Below are 18,117 nucleotides of genomic sequence, written 5' to 3' on the forward strand. Positions count from 1 at the left end.
TGCATCCACTATTGCTGTCCATGTTGACTGTCTGAAGAATATCTGTACGATCGCGAACTGGAGTCCGGATGTGGAAGGCCCATTACAGATGGATGTGATTGTGTATAGTGAAATGTCTTTATTTTTTAATAATTTAAACCAATCTACTGTAATCTTTAAACAGATTGATCAATTCAATTCAGTACGCGCATACACCGTTCACATTGAGAAATCGCCCGCAATACAGAAGGTGTATCTAGGATCACGTTCTAAAATAAGCAACCTGAATATAATTGACACGAACGTTAGTGATTTTCGATTAGAACAGACTAATACCATGCTGAAGTACTTTGTGGTGAGTGGGAGCCTGCTACGAACGATACATGATAGTGTCAAATATATGTCCAATGCGAAGGTTATCGATATTGTGAATTGTCTCTTAATGTCCGTTGACTTTGGTTTGTTCAGTAAACTGCAACGTCTGGAGGTGCTGAACTTTCACATGAATGATATAGCGTCCCTCCAGTTCCACGGTATTGAGAGTGAAGATTTTTCGTCCCTGTTATTTATTGACCTATCCTTCAACCGGCTAACAAAAATTAACGCCAGTCACTTTAACAGTATGAAGGCTCTAGAGGGGTTAGAATTTTCGCACAATTTTATCACATCCTTGGAAGGATCGTTCGTGTTACCTAGCTTAAAAAGTCTTGTTTTGTCATACAATCTACTCGCAACGTTAAGCTGCTGCGATTGGCACGTACCTAAATTAAACACTTTCGATACCACCAATAACACGTTGGAGCGATTGCCAACCTGCATGGTGCAGACATTGGGTAGCGTAAGTTACTTACACCTTTCGTGGAATGCACTATTGGACGGTGACATATGGGAGCGGTTAGCCAGGATGAAAAATCTGAACATGTTTGATGTGAGTCACAACCAGCTCACTCGTCTGGTGTGGAACAGTACCAGTCTCAGTGTAAAATATATATACGCTAGGAACAATCGGATAACAGAGATAAGCGTACCGTTTGCCAGGAAAGGGTTAAGCATCGAAGCGCAGTGTAATCGGATCGAGCGGCGCGATGCCATCAGTATATCGCCTAATGTTACCTTCATTCAAATGCAGTGCAATCCGCTCGATTGTAGCTGGAGCAAGGATATCACGAAAGATATCTTGGACGATGAGGTGGTGGAGTGTGTTGAGAATCTGGTACCATGTAGTACGTGTCTTTGAACGATAGTAGGTGCGATAACCTGTTCAATGTATTATGCATTTAAATAAAAAATGTGTTAGAAATTAGAAAGCCCCTCGTTTTTATTTTTCATTTGTCAATATGTATGTTTTTGACAGTTCGGCCACGTTTCAAGTCACAACATCAACCTGGCTAGGAGCGACAATTTGTTTTCGGAGCTGCGCCAAGTGTTTTTGTCCATATTGACCACGGCCAAGTTTGTAGAGCGCAACGCGCATGTATCGAATTTTGTTTGCGCTATGAAACAAAACGCTTCGGAAACATTGCGGATGTTACAAAAAGCCTTCGGGGATGAATCTATGTCGAAGAAAAATGTGTACAAATGGTACAGTGATTTCAAGAATGGCCGTGAGAAGGTCGAAAACGAGGACCTTCCGGGGATACCATCCACCTCGACCGACGACGCCTACGTTGTTCAAATCAAGGATTTGGTGGTCAACAATCGTCGGTTGACGATACGAGACCTTTCGGAACCTCCAACATCTGGATTATGCACCACAATAATGCGCTCTACCATACGGCCATCATTTTGAGGGAGTTTTTCGCAACAACTGGCACCCATATTGTTCCGCAACCGCCGTATTTGCCAGATTTGACACCAGCCGACTTCTGGCTGTTCAGCATCCGCTTCGGGGACACTGTTTTGACACTATCGAGGAGATAGAAGCCGCAGCGACGGCGGAACTAAAGGACATATCAGCATCCGCGTTTTCCATCTGCTTTGAGGAGTGGGAGAAGAGGTGGAAGTGGTGCATTGCATCAGAAGGGGATAATTTCGATGGTGATGACCTTCATTTAGCCTAATAAAAAAAACCATTTAAGAAAAAACAACGCAGTCACATTATTTTTTGGGCACAGTAGTACTTACCTAAGTCACTATTAATAGAGCTACTAAATTTGTGTTTTGGCAATCTTATCCACCCCTACAAGGGCAAACAGGAATAAACACAAATCAAATGATCTCAAATGATCGTTCCGAGAAATGTTTGCAATATTTTTTGGCCCATTTCATTATGTGTCAGGTTTCCTGGTACCGGTCTAAATAACATCTTTTTAATGGCATCTTTTGTGTGTGTGTACGTGCTTTTTTGTTTGTTGAATAGTAGGGCTTTTGGTTAAAATAATATGCATTGTGAAGGCCGGAACTCATTCGCAAAGATACGGTCTCGGTGTTGCTACAGTATTGTTGTGAAGTGAAACACTATGAATATGTGCTGTGTTTGGTAGGAAAAAAATAACTTCGTACTAAATGATGGGTGATCTAAGGCAATGGAAATGCTGGATCCGCCTGGAACATACGGGATTCAGTTCCGCTATTCTGCCAATTTTGCCCATCTCTACTTTGGCTACTTAGACTTATTTAAGCTACAAATTAACGGATTCTATTTTTAGGCTACCGTTATTGCTTCTGCAAGCATCATCAAGCATTACGGCACCGGAATTGAGCTGTATGGAATTTGTTTGTACCGTAAAGAACTGGAATCCCAACCAGGAAAGCTTATACACCTTAACACGCAAACCAGCTCACACGCTGTTCATGAAGTTCGTAAACTTGCAAACGCTTTCGCTCAACATTTCGATGCTGGAAGAGCGAAATATGTTTGAAAACCACACAATCATTGAGAGATCTCCGCTGCAAGGAATATACCTACCGGCGGCCTTGAAATTGGTAGCACTAACCATCGACCGCACGGATCTCATTCATTTGACGATCGAGCCGAATAACACTCACCTGAAAACGGTACGCATTAGCAACTGCCCATTAAAGGATGTGCCTGACACAGTGGCCAATTTACTTGCGATCGAGCGCATTGACATTACGATCGCTCGCATACAAACGATCCAGTTTGCCCACTTCGCTAAACTGCCCCACTTGACGATTCTCACGCTGAACTACAATTCGATCAAACACCTCGAGTACAGTCCCTGTTCGGATGCCGATTTTCCCGTGCTGAAAGAACTCTACCTATCGAACAACCTGCTAAAAACGGTCAACTTTTCATTTTTCAGCACCATGCACGCACTGGAAACGCTATACCTTTCAAACAATCACATCCTTCACGGGCAGGGCGGCCCACTGTTGACACCCAACTTGAGATTTTTCGAGCTCTCGCACAATTCCATCTCGCACCTTAGTACCTGCAATTGGACGATAAGCAATGTGGTAAACTTTGCCATGCACAACAACTCGCTAAAACTGTTCCCACCCTGCCTGGAAGATACGGCAACCAATTTAATGTATCTGCTTCTATCGTCTAACTCAATGGCCGACGATAGCATTTGGAACAGGTTGACGAAATTAAAAGAATTGCAAATTTTAGACGTTGGATACAATAAATTTACTCGCCTGGTGTTGGACAGCCTGATCCCATCGCTTACATATCTTATCCTGGAATTCAACCCAATAGCACATTTGACTGCTACGGTTGCAAATGACAGTCTCTTGATCAACGTTAGCTGTGGAGAGATTGCGGAGTTTGATCCGGCAAATGTGACGCGGAGTGTGATCGCCCTAGACATGCACCGCTGCCCGTTGGATTGTAGCTGGGACAAAATTCATAACGACGAACGCATGACTGATGCATGGAAGGACAAGTGTGTGAGGAATGATGATTCGAAAAGAAGTTTGTGTCTGGTTTAGATGATGTTGATGAGAGTTTCGTAAATATAAAATACCATTAATAGTCTGTTTGCATTCAATCACGACAACGCCGAGGACGATCTATCCGTCTAGTTCTATATGAAGTCTAGTACAATGCTTCGGAGTGCAATCCGGTGGTAGCTACCTTTATTTCGCACCTCTAGTAGTAGCCTTGCAATCCATTGCAATATTCTGACGAACTGTTTACAGGGTTGCCTTCCAGTACGAAACACGTGTCCTGTGTCAATGGATAGTGGTTGCGAACGATCTCGATCCGGTTGCTGGCAAAGCTGATATGCACCATCGCTAACTTTGCGAACGGCTTCATATCCAACTCGACCAGCATATTGTTCGCTATCCGAAAAGAGATCAGATTCTTTAGCTTCTCGATACAGTTAAACAGATGACGCATCTGATTGCTTTCCACGTTCAGCAGCAGTAGCGATTCGGTCTTCCATTGGCATATATCGATCGTCTCCAGACGATTAACTGCCAAGTCGAGCTCCAGCAAATTATGCAGCACTAGTGTACCGTTTAATACCGCAATGCTGTTAGATCTAAATCGTAGCTTCTTTAGAGCCTGCATTCGGCTACAGAGTGCAAGATCTATGTGAGTCAAATCGTTGTAGGAAAGATCCAGCTCGGACCGCGTCTGACAGCAGGTACGATTCGGCGAGAGATACAACGCTTCCGTACGGTCAAAGTTCAGCTCGTCACAGAACAGCTTTTCCTTACCCTCCAGTACATCCAGGTCGAACGTTGGAATGTGCATCTTCTGCAGACGAAGGGTTTCCAGTGCCGTCACATTGCTTATTGCTGGAAACAGGCATGGAAACAGGCACCGATTTGACTCTTTTTAATGGACAGGAAAGACATGCGCGTGTTCCGTACAGTGTCTATGCTTGCGATCGTTTCTTCTATGATGAGATTATCGAGCGAACAGTTCGACGGTAGAGTTAGTTGATCTATTTCACATCTCACCAGATCAAGCTCGTGCATGTTTGGATGAAACGATGACCCGTCTAGTGTCGGTAGGTACGATTGCTTCACTACAAGGATGCAAAGCCATTCGACCAACTATTGCGGTGAGGTGTTCAAGGTGTTGCTGGACATTCAAAGTTTTGATCGTGCAGATCGTGGGATCGTAAAACGATCCCATGCGTCATAAAAAACGAAGTAATGTACCAGTTTAAAATTATATAAGTTGTGATTGAAAATAGTCGTCGACGGAGGAAGAAGCCTCGTGTGTGTGTGTTGGGAGCTCATTTTTTTGTGACCAAGTTGCCACGCGTATTAGCACAATTATTTTCAATATCGGAGTTTTTTTTATTTTATTTGGCGAACGTTTTTTTGCTGTCGTTTGTATAATGATGGCGTATTTTAACAAGAGTTCTTGTTTGATAGTATAAATTTTTTTTATACAAAAGCCGGCCACTTTCGTTTGAATTCCCAGAGTACACAAACATCCCGTGTTTGGATACGTGCCGCTGTTTATAACGTCATTCACATTAATTAATTAGGTATCTTTAGGTTGTGAGTGTGCTTCTTTCTAGAGGATCGTCGTTTATTTTTGTCTGAATAGGTTATGCGATAATTGAAGCAATAAACAAATAAATTTGCTTTAGTTTCAATAATCTACACTGTGTATCTACGGTATGCGGAAGAGTGCGTTTCAGATCTTTTATTGGTGTGCCTGGATTATTATCGATAGATGCGCTTATTTGTTTGTGCGCTTGAGAGATCAAAAGATGGAGAAAAAATGGCACATCGTGTGCTCTTTCCTGTCAATTTTAAGTTTAAAAAAAGGCTGCGATGCTTTAAGGTTAAAGGTGGTGCTAAAATCTGATTGGAGTCGCTGCTGCCTATCGGGCTGGTTGCAGATTGTAGAACGGTTTCCAATCATCTCGAGTGACACTTATCGTTCGCTTTTATGAAACGCGTCTGGCATCATTTCTACCCCAGCGTCATCCCCAAACCCGCCCTCTCGGAGGGTGGGTATAATTCAATGTACTTCTGTACGCTTTTGAAGCATTAATAAAGCAAATTCATAAAGATTAAGGCAGCGAGGTATGGAGACGACATTTTGCACGAGCTGTTGACTGTAATGCTTTTTGTTTTCTTTAATTACCAAGCTAAGGTGCCATCTGTGGCTGGGTGCATTCAGAATTTTGGGTGTAAACTTTGATTTAAAATTTGATTCTCCCGATGGATATGTTCTGATGGTTATCCAATGTTGACATCCATTGGCAGTGAAGTGAAGAAGACTCCCACTCGTGATAAGAGACACTCGTGGACGTATAATTTGCTGCACACACGGATAAGAACAAATGTCTCTTACGAACGTAATAAAACCTTTTACGCTCGTCACTCTGAAGTGGGAAGCTTTCTTTCCCCGACGAGATGTAATCGATAGTTGAACAACTGTTTGACACACAGATACGTTCCGGGTTTTGCCCAGAAATGAACGATGTAGGGCAGAAAGAATCAAGGACAAAAATCAATACACTTCACGCAGGAGAAATTGGTCCTTTTCTTCCGGAAGGTTCTTCTAACTGCTGCTACCGGTGTGTTCTGGTTCACGAAGCACGAATCTCGATGTCTCAGGATCTTTTGTTTTCATGTGTTCCTTGCTAGATAGTAAGATGCATCACACAAGACCTTAACAATGCTACAAGTCGAGTGTACATGCAACTTGACCTTGCATCGTAAACATCTCCTTCCTGCCATTTTGTCTTGGGAGAAACATTTATTTACCACATGTTTCTTTTACTTGCGGGAACAAAGAAGCTTATTGTGCGGACAAGAAAGGGAGGAGAAAATGAGGCTATTATTTACATTTGTGGCTTGTATCCTTTTTTGTATTCTAATTGATAGTCAACTTTGCTGATAATGTTAAGTACTCTTCTCAGCCATTTTCTCAAGGTTCGTAGATCACATTACGATTAGATCACAATTTAGTTCCCGTCTCGTTTGGGGATCTCGATCAGATTTTGTTTCAACTTGGAGTTTAGATATCCTTCTGACCAACAAATTTCAGGTAGTTGCATCAGCAGCTAATTAGCAGTTATTGAATAAAATCTGTTCAGAAGTCGCAAAGAACGAGGTCAAAAACAAATCATTCTTCTAACAGTGGTGAGATTAAACAAATACTCCTCTCATAACCAAGGATCGCAATTACGTTTGGTTCGGTCGCGAAGGCATTCTTCCTTGTTTTGCCTTTAGTTGTCAAATTCTTCATGATGGACCTGTTATCTGAATAAACATTGAATCTACTTAGAATCAGTAGCGCCATCCTCAGGAGAAGATCCATCGTTATTTGCAAGTGTGTGTGTGTGTGTAGTTGACACTTATTGCTGTCGACTCCATCCATTCTAATTGTCAAAACTATTGCAACAGTCATATGTCATTTTATAGTGGACCTTGCTTCGAACCCTATCGTTCGTAAACCTTACTAATTGCGTTCTGTACTTCCAAATCAATTACCTTAACATAAAACATTTAAATTTATGGAAAAAAACCTTACTCAAGGGCAGCGATTACTACTTCGTACAGCTTCCACATGCAATATGGCTACCGATGATTCTACGATCCGTTTAAAGTCAAATTTGCCAATGAAAAACCATTGTCCAGAGAAGAGGCTACAACTGAAATACACACTAACCGCACGCCACACAAGAACGAACATGCTCAATGTTTTATCTACACGTATTTCCCATATTGGTACACACACGGTACGGTAACTAGAAATGAAGCCCTGATGGACTCGGTAGACTCCACCTGCCCATTGTTTCCGTGCCGTTTAAAGCTCGTTCAGTGTATAAGGGTAAAAACAAGGATAACGAGTAAACGAGTCGTCCGGTGGTTGCTTGGTGGTGTTGTCGGTATGTAAATCGGATGCTGATTTTCCGGGAAAATGCTCGTTTGGTATGTTATCGTTGTTTTAAGTCCGCTTGTACATACGGCAAATAATTCATGCAGTGACCTTTTGCTGGAATGAAACATAAAACATTAGTACCGTAGATTCACTTCGCGCTTTTGGCCTTGAACATACTAAACTGCAATACGCTTCAACCGGTGTGCAAAGTTGGACAGATATGCTCTTCATCCTTCACGAAAAACCGTCTCGAATACGCAAGCTGCCGTGTACATTGTTCACAAATTTGTCAAGTATTTAATTACACTTTTACCCTGTACTTGCTCACCGAAAACTTTTACCCTTTGGCCGTTTCAGACTTTCGTATCAGCAAGTACTGCGGTGAGCATCTGATCGTAGGCAATGAGGTCCACTGGGAACCGCTGGACGGTGACAGCGAGGACGACGATTCGGCCGACGGTACCGAGGAAACCGTCGGAGAGACAGCCGGAAGTACGGGATCCTCTTCCTGGCGGCAACGGACGCCACCGAACGAACCATCGACTAACAACGATGGTATCGCTAATGGATCTGCTAATGATGTGCCCGCCGAACAATCTTCCGGCCACGATCCGAACGAAGGAGGCGAAGATTTGCGGGACGAATCTTTGGTGACGCTCCAAGAACGCCATTATGCTGCCGGGTCGCCGTATCGTCGCTTGGTACGGGCCGGTGCTGCGATGGGTGAACCACGTGCCGAAGCGCTACAGGCAGCAACAGTTCATTCGTTTCACAATTTGAAAATTCTCAAACCGGTCGACGATGATGAAGAAGCGGCACTGGAACGACACCAGCAACAAAAGCATTCACAGCAGCAGCAGCAGCAATCGCCGCACCAGCAACAGCTACCGCACAACGAGACGAGCATGGATCGCAATCAGCAGCAGCAGGAGGCCGAAGCGGCAACCCGCAACCGGAACCGCCAACGGCAGAAAGTTTTCTCCCAGGTAAGAAGAACACTGCCAACCTCGTTCGAAGTTGATTGCCCCGGACGGTTGTTGTAATTCAAATGGGGCTGGTTGAAAGCCAACCAAAAAGGACATCATTTGCTGGATGTGCATTATAGATGAACGTAATCGCGGGCGACGACCATTGCATTCTACTCAGGATTTGTTAAGTGGGAATGATGAATTTAGTTGAGGTTTTGTCGATTTCGGTTGCACTGGATTGTGTGGATGGGATGGAAAATGGAAACTGCACCGCAATTATAGGTTGAAACCGAATTCTTAAAATATCGATTGTTTTTAACTTGTACTAAAAGCTTTCTCAAAGAAGCAGCCTAAAAGCTTGTAAATCTCATTACAGAATGATACTCTTTAGATTGTTTCTGTGCTTCATCCAAAAGGGGTGCAGATTTATTTTTTGTAAGAAAATTAAATGAGAATCAAAACTAGTATTTGAACACTGTGATTTGCTCACCAAAGTGTTTCACTTGTTCTTACAGATGATCTTAAAGTACAGATCCTCTATGCTCGGAACCAAGTTACCCTTTAAATATGTTCTAAATCCTAATCGGCCAGATTGTTCATCGAAATAAGCTTTTGAGTTTGTCCTTTTTTTATTCCTTTAGACTAGCCAAGCCATGTTGCTACTTTTGATTTAGTTACGTGCCCTGAAATATATTTGTACGACCAAGAATGAATAGTAAAATTCTGATATTAATACGTTCAGTACCATCTCACCGAAAATTGGGTGGCACTCTCACCTGTCGAGTGGGTTTCTCATATGAGTAATTGATCTCCTGTACATGCCATTAGAAATCTGTATTACGCAAATGAGGTGCACTATCACGTTTATTTTTCAGGAGAATAAGTCAACAGGATAATCCTTGTTTCTAAACCTGTTACAACGAGCGCTCGAGAGGGGGAGAATAGATGATTTAATTCAAAGTTTTCGCTCATATTCTTCTGATATATCCCTTCTGCTTTTGACCACCCTGAAAATACACTGTGCAATCTTAGTGTCAAGCAGAGCGCTTTGCATAGTGACGAACAAATTACGCAAGAAAGGGCCTTCTCGTGTCTTTTGCTCATCCTTTTCAACGAACGGTATGGAAGAAGTTGCACTTATGCTAATATCCTTCCTACACAAGCAGATTTTTTACTTAAAAAAAATGTCTCAGCCTAAAGGTATGCAAAATGAGTACGTCTTCGCAGACTTTTCTGCACACGGACTTTAAGCAGATATGTTCGTTGGGTGTTTTTTTTTAATTATTTCCTAAATTATCTGCATTTACTTGGAATTAAATCTGCAGCACGAGCAGAACTCCAGACATGTGGTCTAAGCAAATGTTCAAACAATTGCGCACACAATTGTGTGTGTATGGGGCCAACATTGCATGATTAGCTTGACGACCTTGATTGAACCTTTTGTGACGAAAATTTGTAATTTTTAGTTACTGTATAGCTGGTACAATTACATATGCCGATTTTACTAACAGCCATCATACATTTGGACATGTCTTCGAATTATTATTATTATTTTTTTAGTTTGAATTGGGCTCCACGCTCCATCATCATCTGTTGACATAGATGTTATAAAGAGGGTGACTCCCCCATTCGCGACACACTCTACACATAATGTGATCGATTTTAAAATTTTGTTGCGCATTTATTTTGAGCTTTGTAAATTACAGCGTGTAAACGACACCGGCCAGGGTCAAAAACTCTTTCTGAACGTTTTGGAACGTATTGGTAAGATTTTCGACCGTGCGTGCATCAAGAGCGGTTTCCCAAGCGGCCACCGCATCCTGGAAGCTGCCGAACGCCGTGTTCAATCTGGTTCGATTTGGAAGTGGCAAGGAAGCGCTAGCAGCACTTCCGTACGTTGGGAACAGTTGGTACAGTTGCTCCGCAGAGGTATAGGCCGAGTTTAGGGCGATTTGATCTTCGGTATTCTTGATGAGCGCGGCGTTAGCGAGAGACAGATCACGCACGGCTGTTAACAAGCTGCCAATGGAGTTCTGCATGTTTATCACGGTCGGTGACTTTGTGGTTTGTGCCGTGCTCGTAGTCTAGAGATGGAAGATAAAGCGTTCCCATTAGTATATGGTCACCAACAAAAACAAAAACTCACAGGTGGAAACTTACCACGAAAACGCACAGAAAAACCGAAAGTACCAAGAATTTCATCGCGACGACTAGCTGCTACGACACGCGTTGGAAAAGTGAATCGTCCCAAGGTTCGTTCCGGCAAGGCACACACAACAGATCGCACTGGGTTCGCTCGAAACGGTACTTATTCCATTTTATTCATCCCGCTCCTTGCAAGGTGAAGTTGGTTCTCGCTGACTAACGCAGAACGGTGTGTCGAAGGGGAAATACAGATGGTTTTTGTTTGTTTTTCGAATCGATTCCGAGATACACACAGTTTTTGGGGTGGAAACGATTTTTTTTCTAGATTCGCACCTAGAAATGATGACTACTGGCAAGTGTGTTTTGTTGGGCACATTTGACTTTTTTTTTTTAGAGAGAACATGGACCCCGTCACCTCACTTTTAATGTACTGAATGAAATCATTTGCAAAAAAGACGATACTACGTTCGTAGTAGTTTGTCCTCCTAACGTTCTATTTTCGAGCAATGGAACGTTAAAGACACACGCAAAAATTCCATCGAGAATCGTGCTCTCTTTCCTTGAGCACTTTCGTTGATCCTTTCCCTGGAACCACTTAATGCAAGAAGCAGCACGCACCACTGACAAATGAATGGTAGTTCAAATGGATGACAGATAAAACAAATGCCTACTATAAATAAAATTACTAGTACGATTTCGCATTTACGGTCTGTCGCTAGAAATTAAAGTTGGACGCCGGACAATTTGAGTTCCACTGCTCCACGCACAAGACTTTCTCCTTCTCAGCCTAATGGCATTTTTCTTTACTTCGCAGGACTTTCGTGTGCTGAAAATTCTACCCTCCAATCTAGACGTGGTGGAGGACATCAAGCAGATTGGCAACGAGTACTACTTCAAGAAGGACGTCGAGGTCGTGATAGACGACCGGGAAAATGAAATTGTCGATAGCGAAAGCGGAAGCAAGACCGACGATAAGGGTCAACCGGTGGCGGGCGCGTCAAACGCAACTACCACCACAGGGGACGGTGACGCTGGCGATATGACGGAGACGCTAGACATTGTCGTGTTGCCTGCACCAACGAAGGACATCGAAATTTACGACAACGACCTCGTACCAGATGGTGAAACGGGTAGTTCACGGCCGGACGAGGACGATGATGGCGATGATATCAGTGTAATTGGTTTGATATCGCCAACGCGAACCACGGTCACCACTTCGTCCGTGACTTCAAGATTATCCGTTAGCAGTAGTAGTAGTAGTACACCTTTCCCACCAACCGTGGAAACAACTCTCGGCCATTGGGATGTGGATCGGTTGGATCTTCCCGAACCGGCGGAAGAGGAAAATCGTACTAACTTCACCGTGGACGAAGGTACTCCACCACCACCGTTCAGCTTCAACAATCGGACATTCCAGACAATGCAGGAAACGGTACGAAAAGAGTTTGGTGAGAGTCAGGGCCCATACCCACCGGTCGGTAACTATGACGAGGAGGAAGATGACTTCGACGATGAAGAGGATGAGGATGAACGGGATGAGCAGCCAGCTAGAGGTGGACCACGAACTTCTGGCCCGTATGGGCGGCTCGACAAGTCACATAAAAAGCATATGAGGTAACTATCAAGGAAACCAAAAAAAAAAAATCCCTGAGGAAGAAAAGTCGATAATCGAACAAAAAACAGACTTTCGAGCACTTTAGTTGAGGTGGTGGAAAACGCTATATCATCATTGTGCTTTCTGGATGCTCTTTTCAGCGTGCAACGGACATTGCTGAAGCACCCGCTTCGCCAAGGGTTCCTCATGACGCCCAGCTATCCAAAGTACTACATCGGGGACAGCATCTGCCGGTGGATGCTCTACGCTGGAGTGCATCAACGGATTAAGCTTACCGTCCTGGACCTAGCGTTACGCTGTAAGTTCACATGCATGGATGCATATTGCCTTTTTGCAGGGGAAGGCACTTTAGGTCCATTTTTGTTTTTCTTTCTAACCCGGTAGATGATGATGAGTGTCGCGATTATCTGCAAGTTGTAGATCTCAACACGAACCAGACGTTGTTTCACAGCTGCACCGAAAGCAGCCGTCCGATCGAGATCGTCAGCATACAGGAGCGTCTCGAGGTATGATTAATTACGCAAACAGCGGAACACACTTACGAGACCCCGTTTAGATCTTTATCATCGTTTCCTTTATCCTTCTTTTTGCCGCTCTAGGTGTCCGTTCGAACGACCACCAAAGTCATCTATCCCAAACGCGGTGTGTTGGTACATTACACAGGTGGGTTCGGAGTTCAAATCACAAAACCGTGCGTAAGAAATTCGGGTGAAATATTTCGTCACAATCCGCTGTGAAATATTTCACCTGCTTTTCATGTTTTCGTCAACAAAGGAAAACGATTTGACATTTTCGTCAAAAACCATCGTTAAGTTTGACGTTTTCTTTATGTGCTGCGTGTGTGCGTGTTGTTTATGTTTGGCTGCACGCGCCTGGTGAAGTTTTGTATCTCATTTTTCCGTTTTTTTTTGTGCTGTTTGGCTCCCATTTCGACCCGTCTCCACAGCGCTAGGCTGCGAATTACCATCACCAACGCCCGGGCACATGCGACTGGTGCGTCGGACCGAACATCGCGTTAAGTACGTCTGTGATCCACTGCACGTGTTTCCCGACACTGGGGAAAGTGTTCGTGAGCTAATTTGCACGGCCAAGCACACCTGGAACCGACCACTTCCGGCCTGCATAGGTAAGTGCACATGCAACAGACGATAACGGGTAGCAGCTGCTACGTGTAACAAAAAGAGGTGCATAAAGGTGCAATGCACTCGGTTGTGATTGAATAAGAATAAGAAAGCAATAAGTTGTATTGATTCTTAGCTCTTGTGCGGTGAATTTGAAGGAACAATTTTCTAATTCTTTGTGCATTGTTGTGGAATCTTTGTAAAAGAAAATTAAATGCATATGGTTAGTGTCTCGATAAAGTTGGCTTTGTGTGTACCGTTCCATTTCCTATGGCAGAACTTTGTTCACGCCAGAGAGGTCTGTGTCGTGAACTCCAGTTAAAATTAGAATAGCCAGCTAAGAAACCGGGGCGAGGGAAAGCCCATTAGTTGTGTTCCTTGGCACTAACTAACAATGCAACTCACAGAATTTTCTCAGAATTTTCCGTTTGTCAGCATAATCGTTTTTTCCCCAATTTTCACAACACCAAACCGTTCCTGACCGTTTGTTCAAACATGATTGATTTACGATGTTGTAATCACACCGAACCCAGTACTGTTTTCGATTTTCTGTTACAAAATACAGTCACCAGGAAACGCGGAGTGACCTGCGTAATACGCGTTTCGGTAGCGTTCTTTTGTGGTAGTTCGCAGCATATAAATATCCACGTCCAGCTTGACACGTACAAACACCCAACGGTGGTCGTTAAACGCTTAGTCAATAGCGTGTATCTTTTTAAAAATTAACATCAACCTCGTCGGGCCACGTGCGGCATCGAATCGAACGTTTCAAAGATGTCACCCGGTATGATGCCCCCCGGGCAAGGCGTGAACGTTCGTTCGCTTGTTGGTATTATTCGACTGTGTACGGGCTGTGACGAACATATGATGCAAATGACGCTGTTGATTCTGTTTCTGTCAATTTGCTATGGAAAAAGGCCCTGTTGAACGTTCTGAAGTCGTTTAACTTCATTCGTGATTCCTTCGAAAAAATTGTTTGAATTTGAAAAGATGCATTAGTAGCTCTCTCTCGTGATACTATGTTACCACCATTTGCTATAACGAATCCTCGGCGCTGTGGTCTCATCAACCCATTGGACAGCATAATTATCATCATCAATCAAAAAATTCCTCTCAACTTGTACACGCACACAACATAAGTGCACACATACAGTGCTTCAAATGCAACACCGGACACCCCGAAATTGAATAATCTTTCACCAGTGTTTGGAAATTAGTAATTTGAGCGGGACAATGATCCTTGTTTTATGCATCCACCTCTTCATCGTCACATCCATCTCTACTTTATGTTCTATAAGAAAAAAGAAGAAAGTTAAGACAGCGGTTAACAATCAGAACTTTAAACAGACAGCTAGCTCAAAGGATTCAGTTTTGTTCAATTCCTACATTCCAGGGCAGGTTAGTTGAAAGCTTAGCCGAAAAATTACAACAAAATCGAAATCTTACGAGTTCCGGAAGATCACTAGCATTTCCAACTTACCATAACCGTAGAATGTTTAGAAAAAGATTTTCCTATAGACGTTTCTCCAGGAAACTCTATTGGCTGGTCGCTGTTTAGGGCAGTTGGAAATGTATTTATTCAATGATTCCGTTGTTTTCTGGTGTCCCCTGGGGTTCAACAATTTATCTTGCTAAATAACCAGGACAGAGGGAAGAAAGTATAAGACTATGATGGTGGTTACAAGGAAATTGTGGAGTCCATGTGGCGGGTACGGAAGTAAGATATCGGAAGATGCGAGTCAACCATTTGGTGATCTCTATTATACGAAGCGCAAGCACTTAATCAAGGATCATACTGGCCAAAAACGGACGGCGGGAAGGAATAACTATAGGAGATATTTCACGAAGAATATTTTCTACCAACCCCGCATCAACGATAGTGTTTATGAGATCCGTCAGCCATTAGTACACATTAATATCGCACATTAAACGACCTAAATTTTGGCTTGTACTATGTCTCATTTGTTTAGGAGATTCTACCCAATTTTTTGACGCATCGGTTCAAGAATGAGAAGACTGAAAGCGTGGTACACGCCTTATGGTGTATTTTAACAAACTTTTTAATACCTAAGCCCTGTGTCCTAGCGATCCACCCAACTCTATTCATTGTCTTTTGTGAACTGCCCCCGGAGTGAGGACTTGACTACGCTTGATCAGCACGTTTCGTAAGCCATTGGAGACGGCAGGCGTGACCTAGAAGAGAGACATGTCTTTTCTGTGCAGCAAAATAAAGGACAATATCCATTGATTTGGAGCAGTTATGACCGTTACGATACCTCTGAGCGAAGAAAATAGAGATCAGGCTGCACTTTCAGGTTTTAACAAAAATTCTATTGTCTTTTAGGAAGATCTTAGACACAGGAATCGCAACAATAAATGTATTTCATTCAGCGCAAAATTTAGTATTTAGATTCCAAGTTGTCCGGTATTGCGTTTGACGCACTGTGTAGACTGTTAACTGGACGAGCGTGATAGCGCGCTGTAGCGCGCCTTTGTTAAGAAGCATTATCTCGCTAAGGGCAGAGTATACTGGGCTTTGCTTTGGTATACACCACCAATTGAACCATTGGGGTGAGAATTCGTTCATTCATCGTTATCATCTTCCGATTGGAAGCGTTGCGATTGCTTCAAGCGAGCACAGTCTATTAGAGTGAAACCGTCGGGCAACATATACCGATCGTCGTCCGTCTTTCAGGCCGTGTGTGTTGGGTAAGAATCATAAGATCAAACAGATCAACTGCATTTCGACCATCTTCTGCGCGCTACTCTTGCCGGCCTCCTCGTCCTCTCTTTCTACGTTGTGAAAATACAAGCGTATTTATTTTTTGACCGTCCCCCTGCCCACATCACAACCTTTGGCACTCACAAACACTCTCCTCTTGTGGTGTTTTTATTTTTAGAAAAAAGAGCTACCGAAGGAAGCGGTCTAGTGTCGCATTACGAGCAGAAGCGAAGATACGGCGATACGGACAACATGTCGGATAAGCAGGCGGATACTGTTTACGGTACGGTCAGCTCTCTGGTGGCTTCGTTCGTTTCCATAGTAACGACAAAATTGTAATCGTCTTGCTTCTTTCTTCCATTTTTCCCCCCTTTGCAGATATTCTCATTCCCTCGCTCATCATAGCGGGCCTGTTTGTTGTTAATGGCATCGTGTTTGCGGTCATCATGCGGTACCGCAACAAGCGAAAGCAACGCCTTGATCTAGAGAGTAAGGAACTGGCCGAACTGTAAAATTGTGTGCGTGTTAATATCCTCGTCCTCCAGAAGAAGAAGAAAACAAATCGCATCCCTTCCTTAATAAGTTTCACCGCCAGGAAATGTGTTAAAGTGTTGCCAGGAGCCATGCCATGCGGTTGCTTTGTTCCATGGCAACCTGAGCATTAACATTAATCGCGTTTAATCTTTTAATCATCGCCATCATGTCACCGTTTTTTTCTTTCTTCTATTTCGGTTAGCGAGAAACAAACTGTTATTTTGTTTCATCCATTAGTTATGTTAATTTAATGAAAAGAACGTTAAAATAGTGTATTTATTTACACTCTGTTCAGCACGTGAGTAAAAACCAAAAACAGAAAAGCGACAAACTAAAGCAAAAAGCCCGCCCCGATTCCTGTGCAGAGAAGCAACTGGACAACTTGGAAGGAAGAGCGGAACTGTGCGGGAAATGATCCCGGATTCCGAGTGTAATGTTTGGATTCGTCATGTGCTTGTAAAAACTCCCCCCGTTAATCTTGATAGAGCGAAGAACAAAACAAAAGCCTGCGTAGCTGATTAACACACACATACACAGCTGATAAAACAAAAACGCAAGCCATTCAAACAATATTGTGCACTAAACAAACACAAAAACACACAAAATAAACCTTTTACTGCACGCTTTTACAAGCTTTTTTCCGAAAACCAGTTTATATACCTAAAGTTAAATATATATATGAAGCAAAAGCGGCTAAAGAAACCCAAACGGAATGAGAAAAATTGTGAAAAACAGAAAACACACAATGCAACGGATGCAGCAATTGTACAGGAATATTGAAAGTGAGACAGAAAGAGGGAGGAAAACATAGAAATTAGCTTAAAACATGAGAAGAATTATTGATTGTGAAAGCAACACACACACACAAAACAAAAAAAAGGAAGAAAAATGGAGAAGAAACCCCGACGCAAGACTGGTGTAAATGTAGAAAAGATGAGCATGGATTTTGCCGATTGAAATTAGGAGTTGTCGTACAATATTTAGCATGTGTATGTTGCTTCCATTTTTTGGCTGACACAGCTGCGGAAGATTGCTATTGCTTTTGCGAGAAAAAAGGTCTATTTGCCTGGATGTTGATCAGCAACGCGGGAAAGGCTCGCTAGTGGTATCCCCTTTTACACACAAAAACACACTCAATTAACGCTACAATGCTACACACTACATGCTGTCGATAGCGACAAGCAGATTGTACATTTAAAAAAAATGAATAATCCCCCACTAAAAAACTGGAACCACCGCGCTAGTAATCGCCGAACGGAACG

General features: G+C 43.0%; 2 protein-coding genes across 2 annotated transcripts in view; one reads left to right on the top strand and one right to left on the bottom strand.

Moving 5' to 3' along the window:
- LOC126563905 (uncharacterized) overlaps nt 1-16,837 on the top strand; it is a 74,706-nt gene extending 57,869 nt beyond the window's left edge. Inside the window, exons 5-12 of the mRNA XM_050220696.1 lie at nt 8,108-8,736; nt 11,678-12,477; nt 12,619-12,776; nt 12,863-12,984; nt 13,078-13,141; nt 13,425-13,604; nt 16,500-16,604; nt 16,700-16,837. Coding sequence (XP_050076653.1) covers nt 8,108-8,736; nt 11,678-12,477; nt 12,619-12,776; nt 12,863-12,984; nt 13,078-13,141; nt 13,425-13,604; nt 16,500-16,604; nt 16,700-16,833 — 2,192 coding nt within the window. The 3' untranslated portion in view covers nt 16,834-16,837. The remainder of the gene's footprint in view (nt 1-8,107; nt 8,737-11,677; nt 12,478-12,618; nt 12,777-12,862; nt 12,985-13,077; nt 13,142-13,424; nt 13,605-16,499; nt 16,605-16,699) is intronic.
- Nucleotides 10,419-10,941, bottom strand: LOC126565756 (uncharacterized). The gene is made up of 2 exons (XM_050222963.1): nt 10,879-10,941; nt 10,419-10,802 (listed from the first exon to the last, which is right to left on the bottom strand). Exons 1-2 carry the CDS (start codon nt 10,918-10,920, stop codon nt 10,419-10,421), a joined length of 426 nt encoding a protein of 141 aa, XP_050078920.1. The 5' UTR covers nt 10,921-10,941.
- Nucleotides 16,838-18,117: the final 1,280 nt, after the last annotated feature.

The sequence above is a fragment of the Anopheles maculipalpis genome, chromosome 3RL (assembly GCF_943734695.1).
Source record: "Anopheles maculipalpis chromosome 3RL, idAnoMacuDA_375_x, whole genome shotgun sequence".
Lineage (NCBI taxonomy): Eukaryota > Metazoa > Arthropoda > Insecta > Diptera > Culicidae > Anopheles > Anopheles maculipalpis.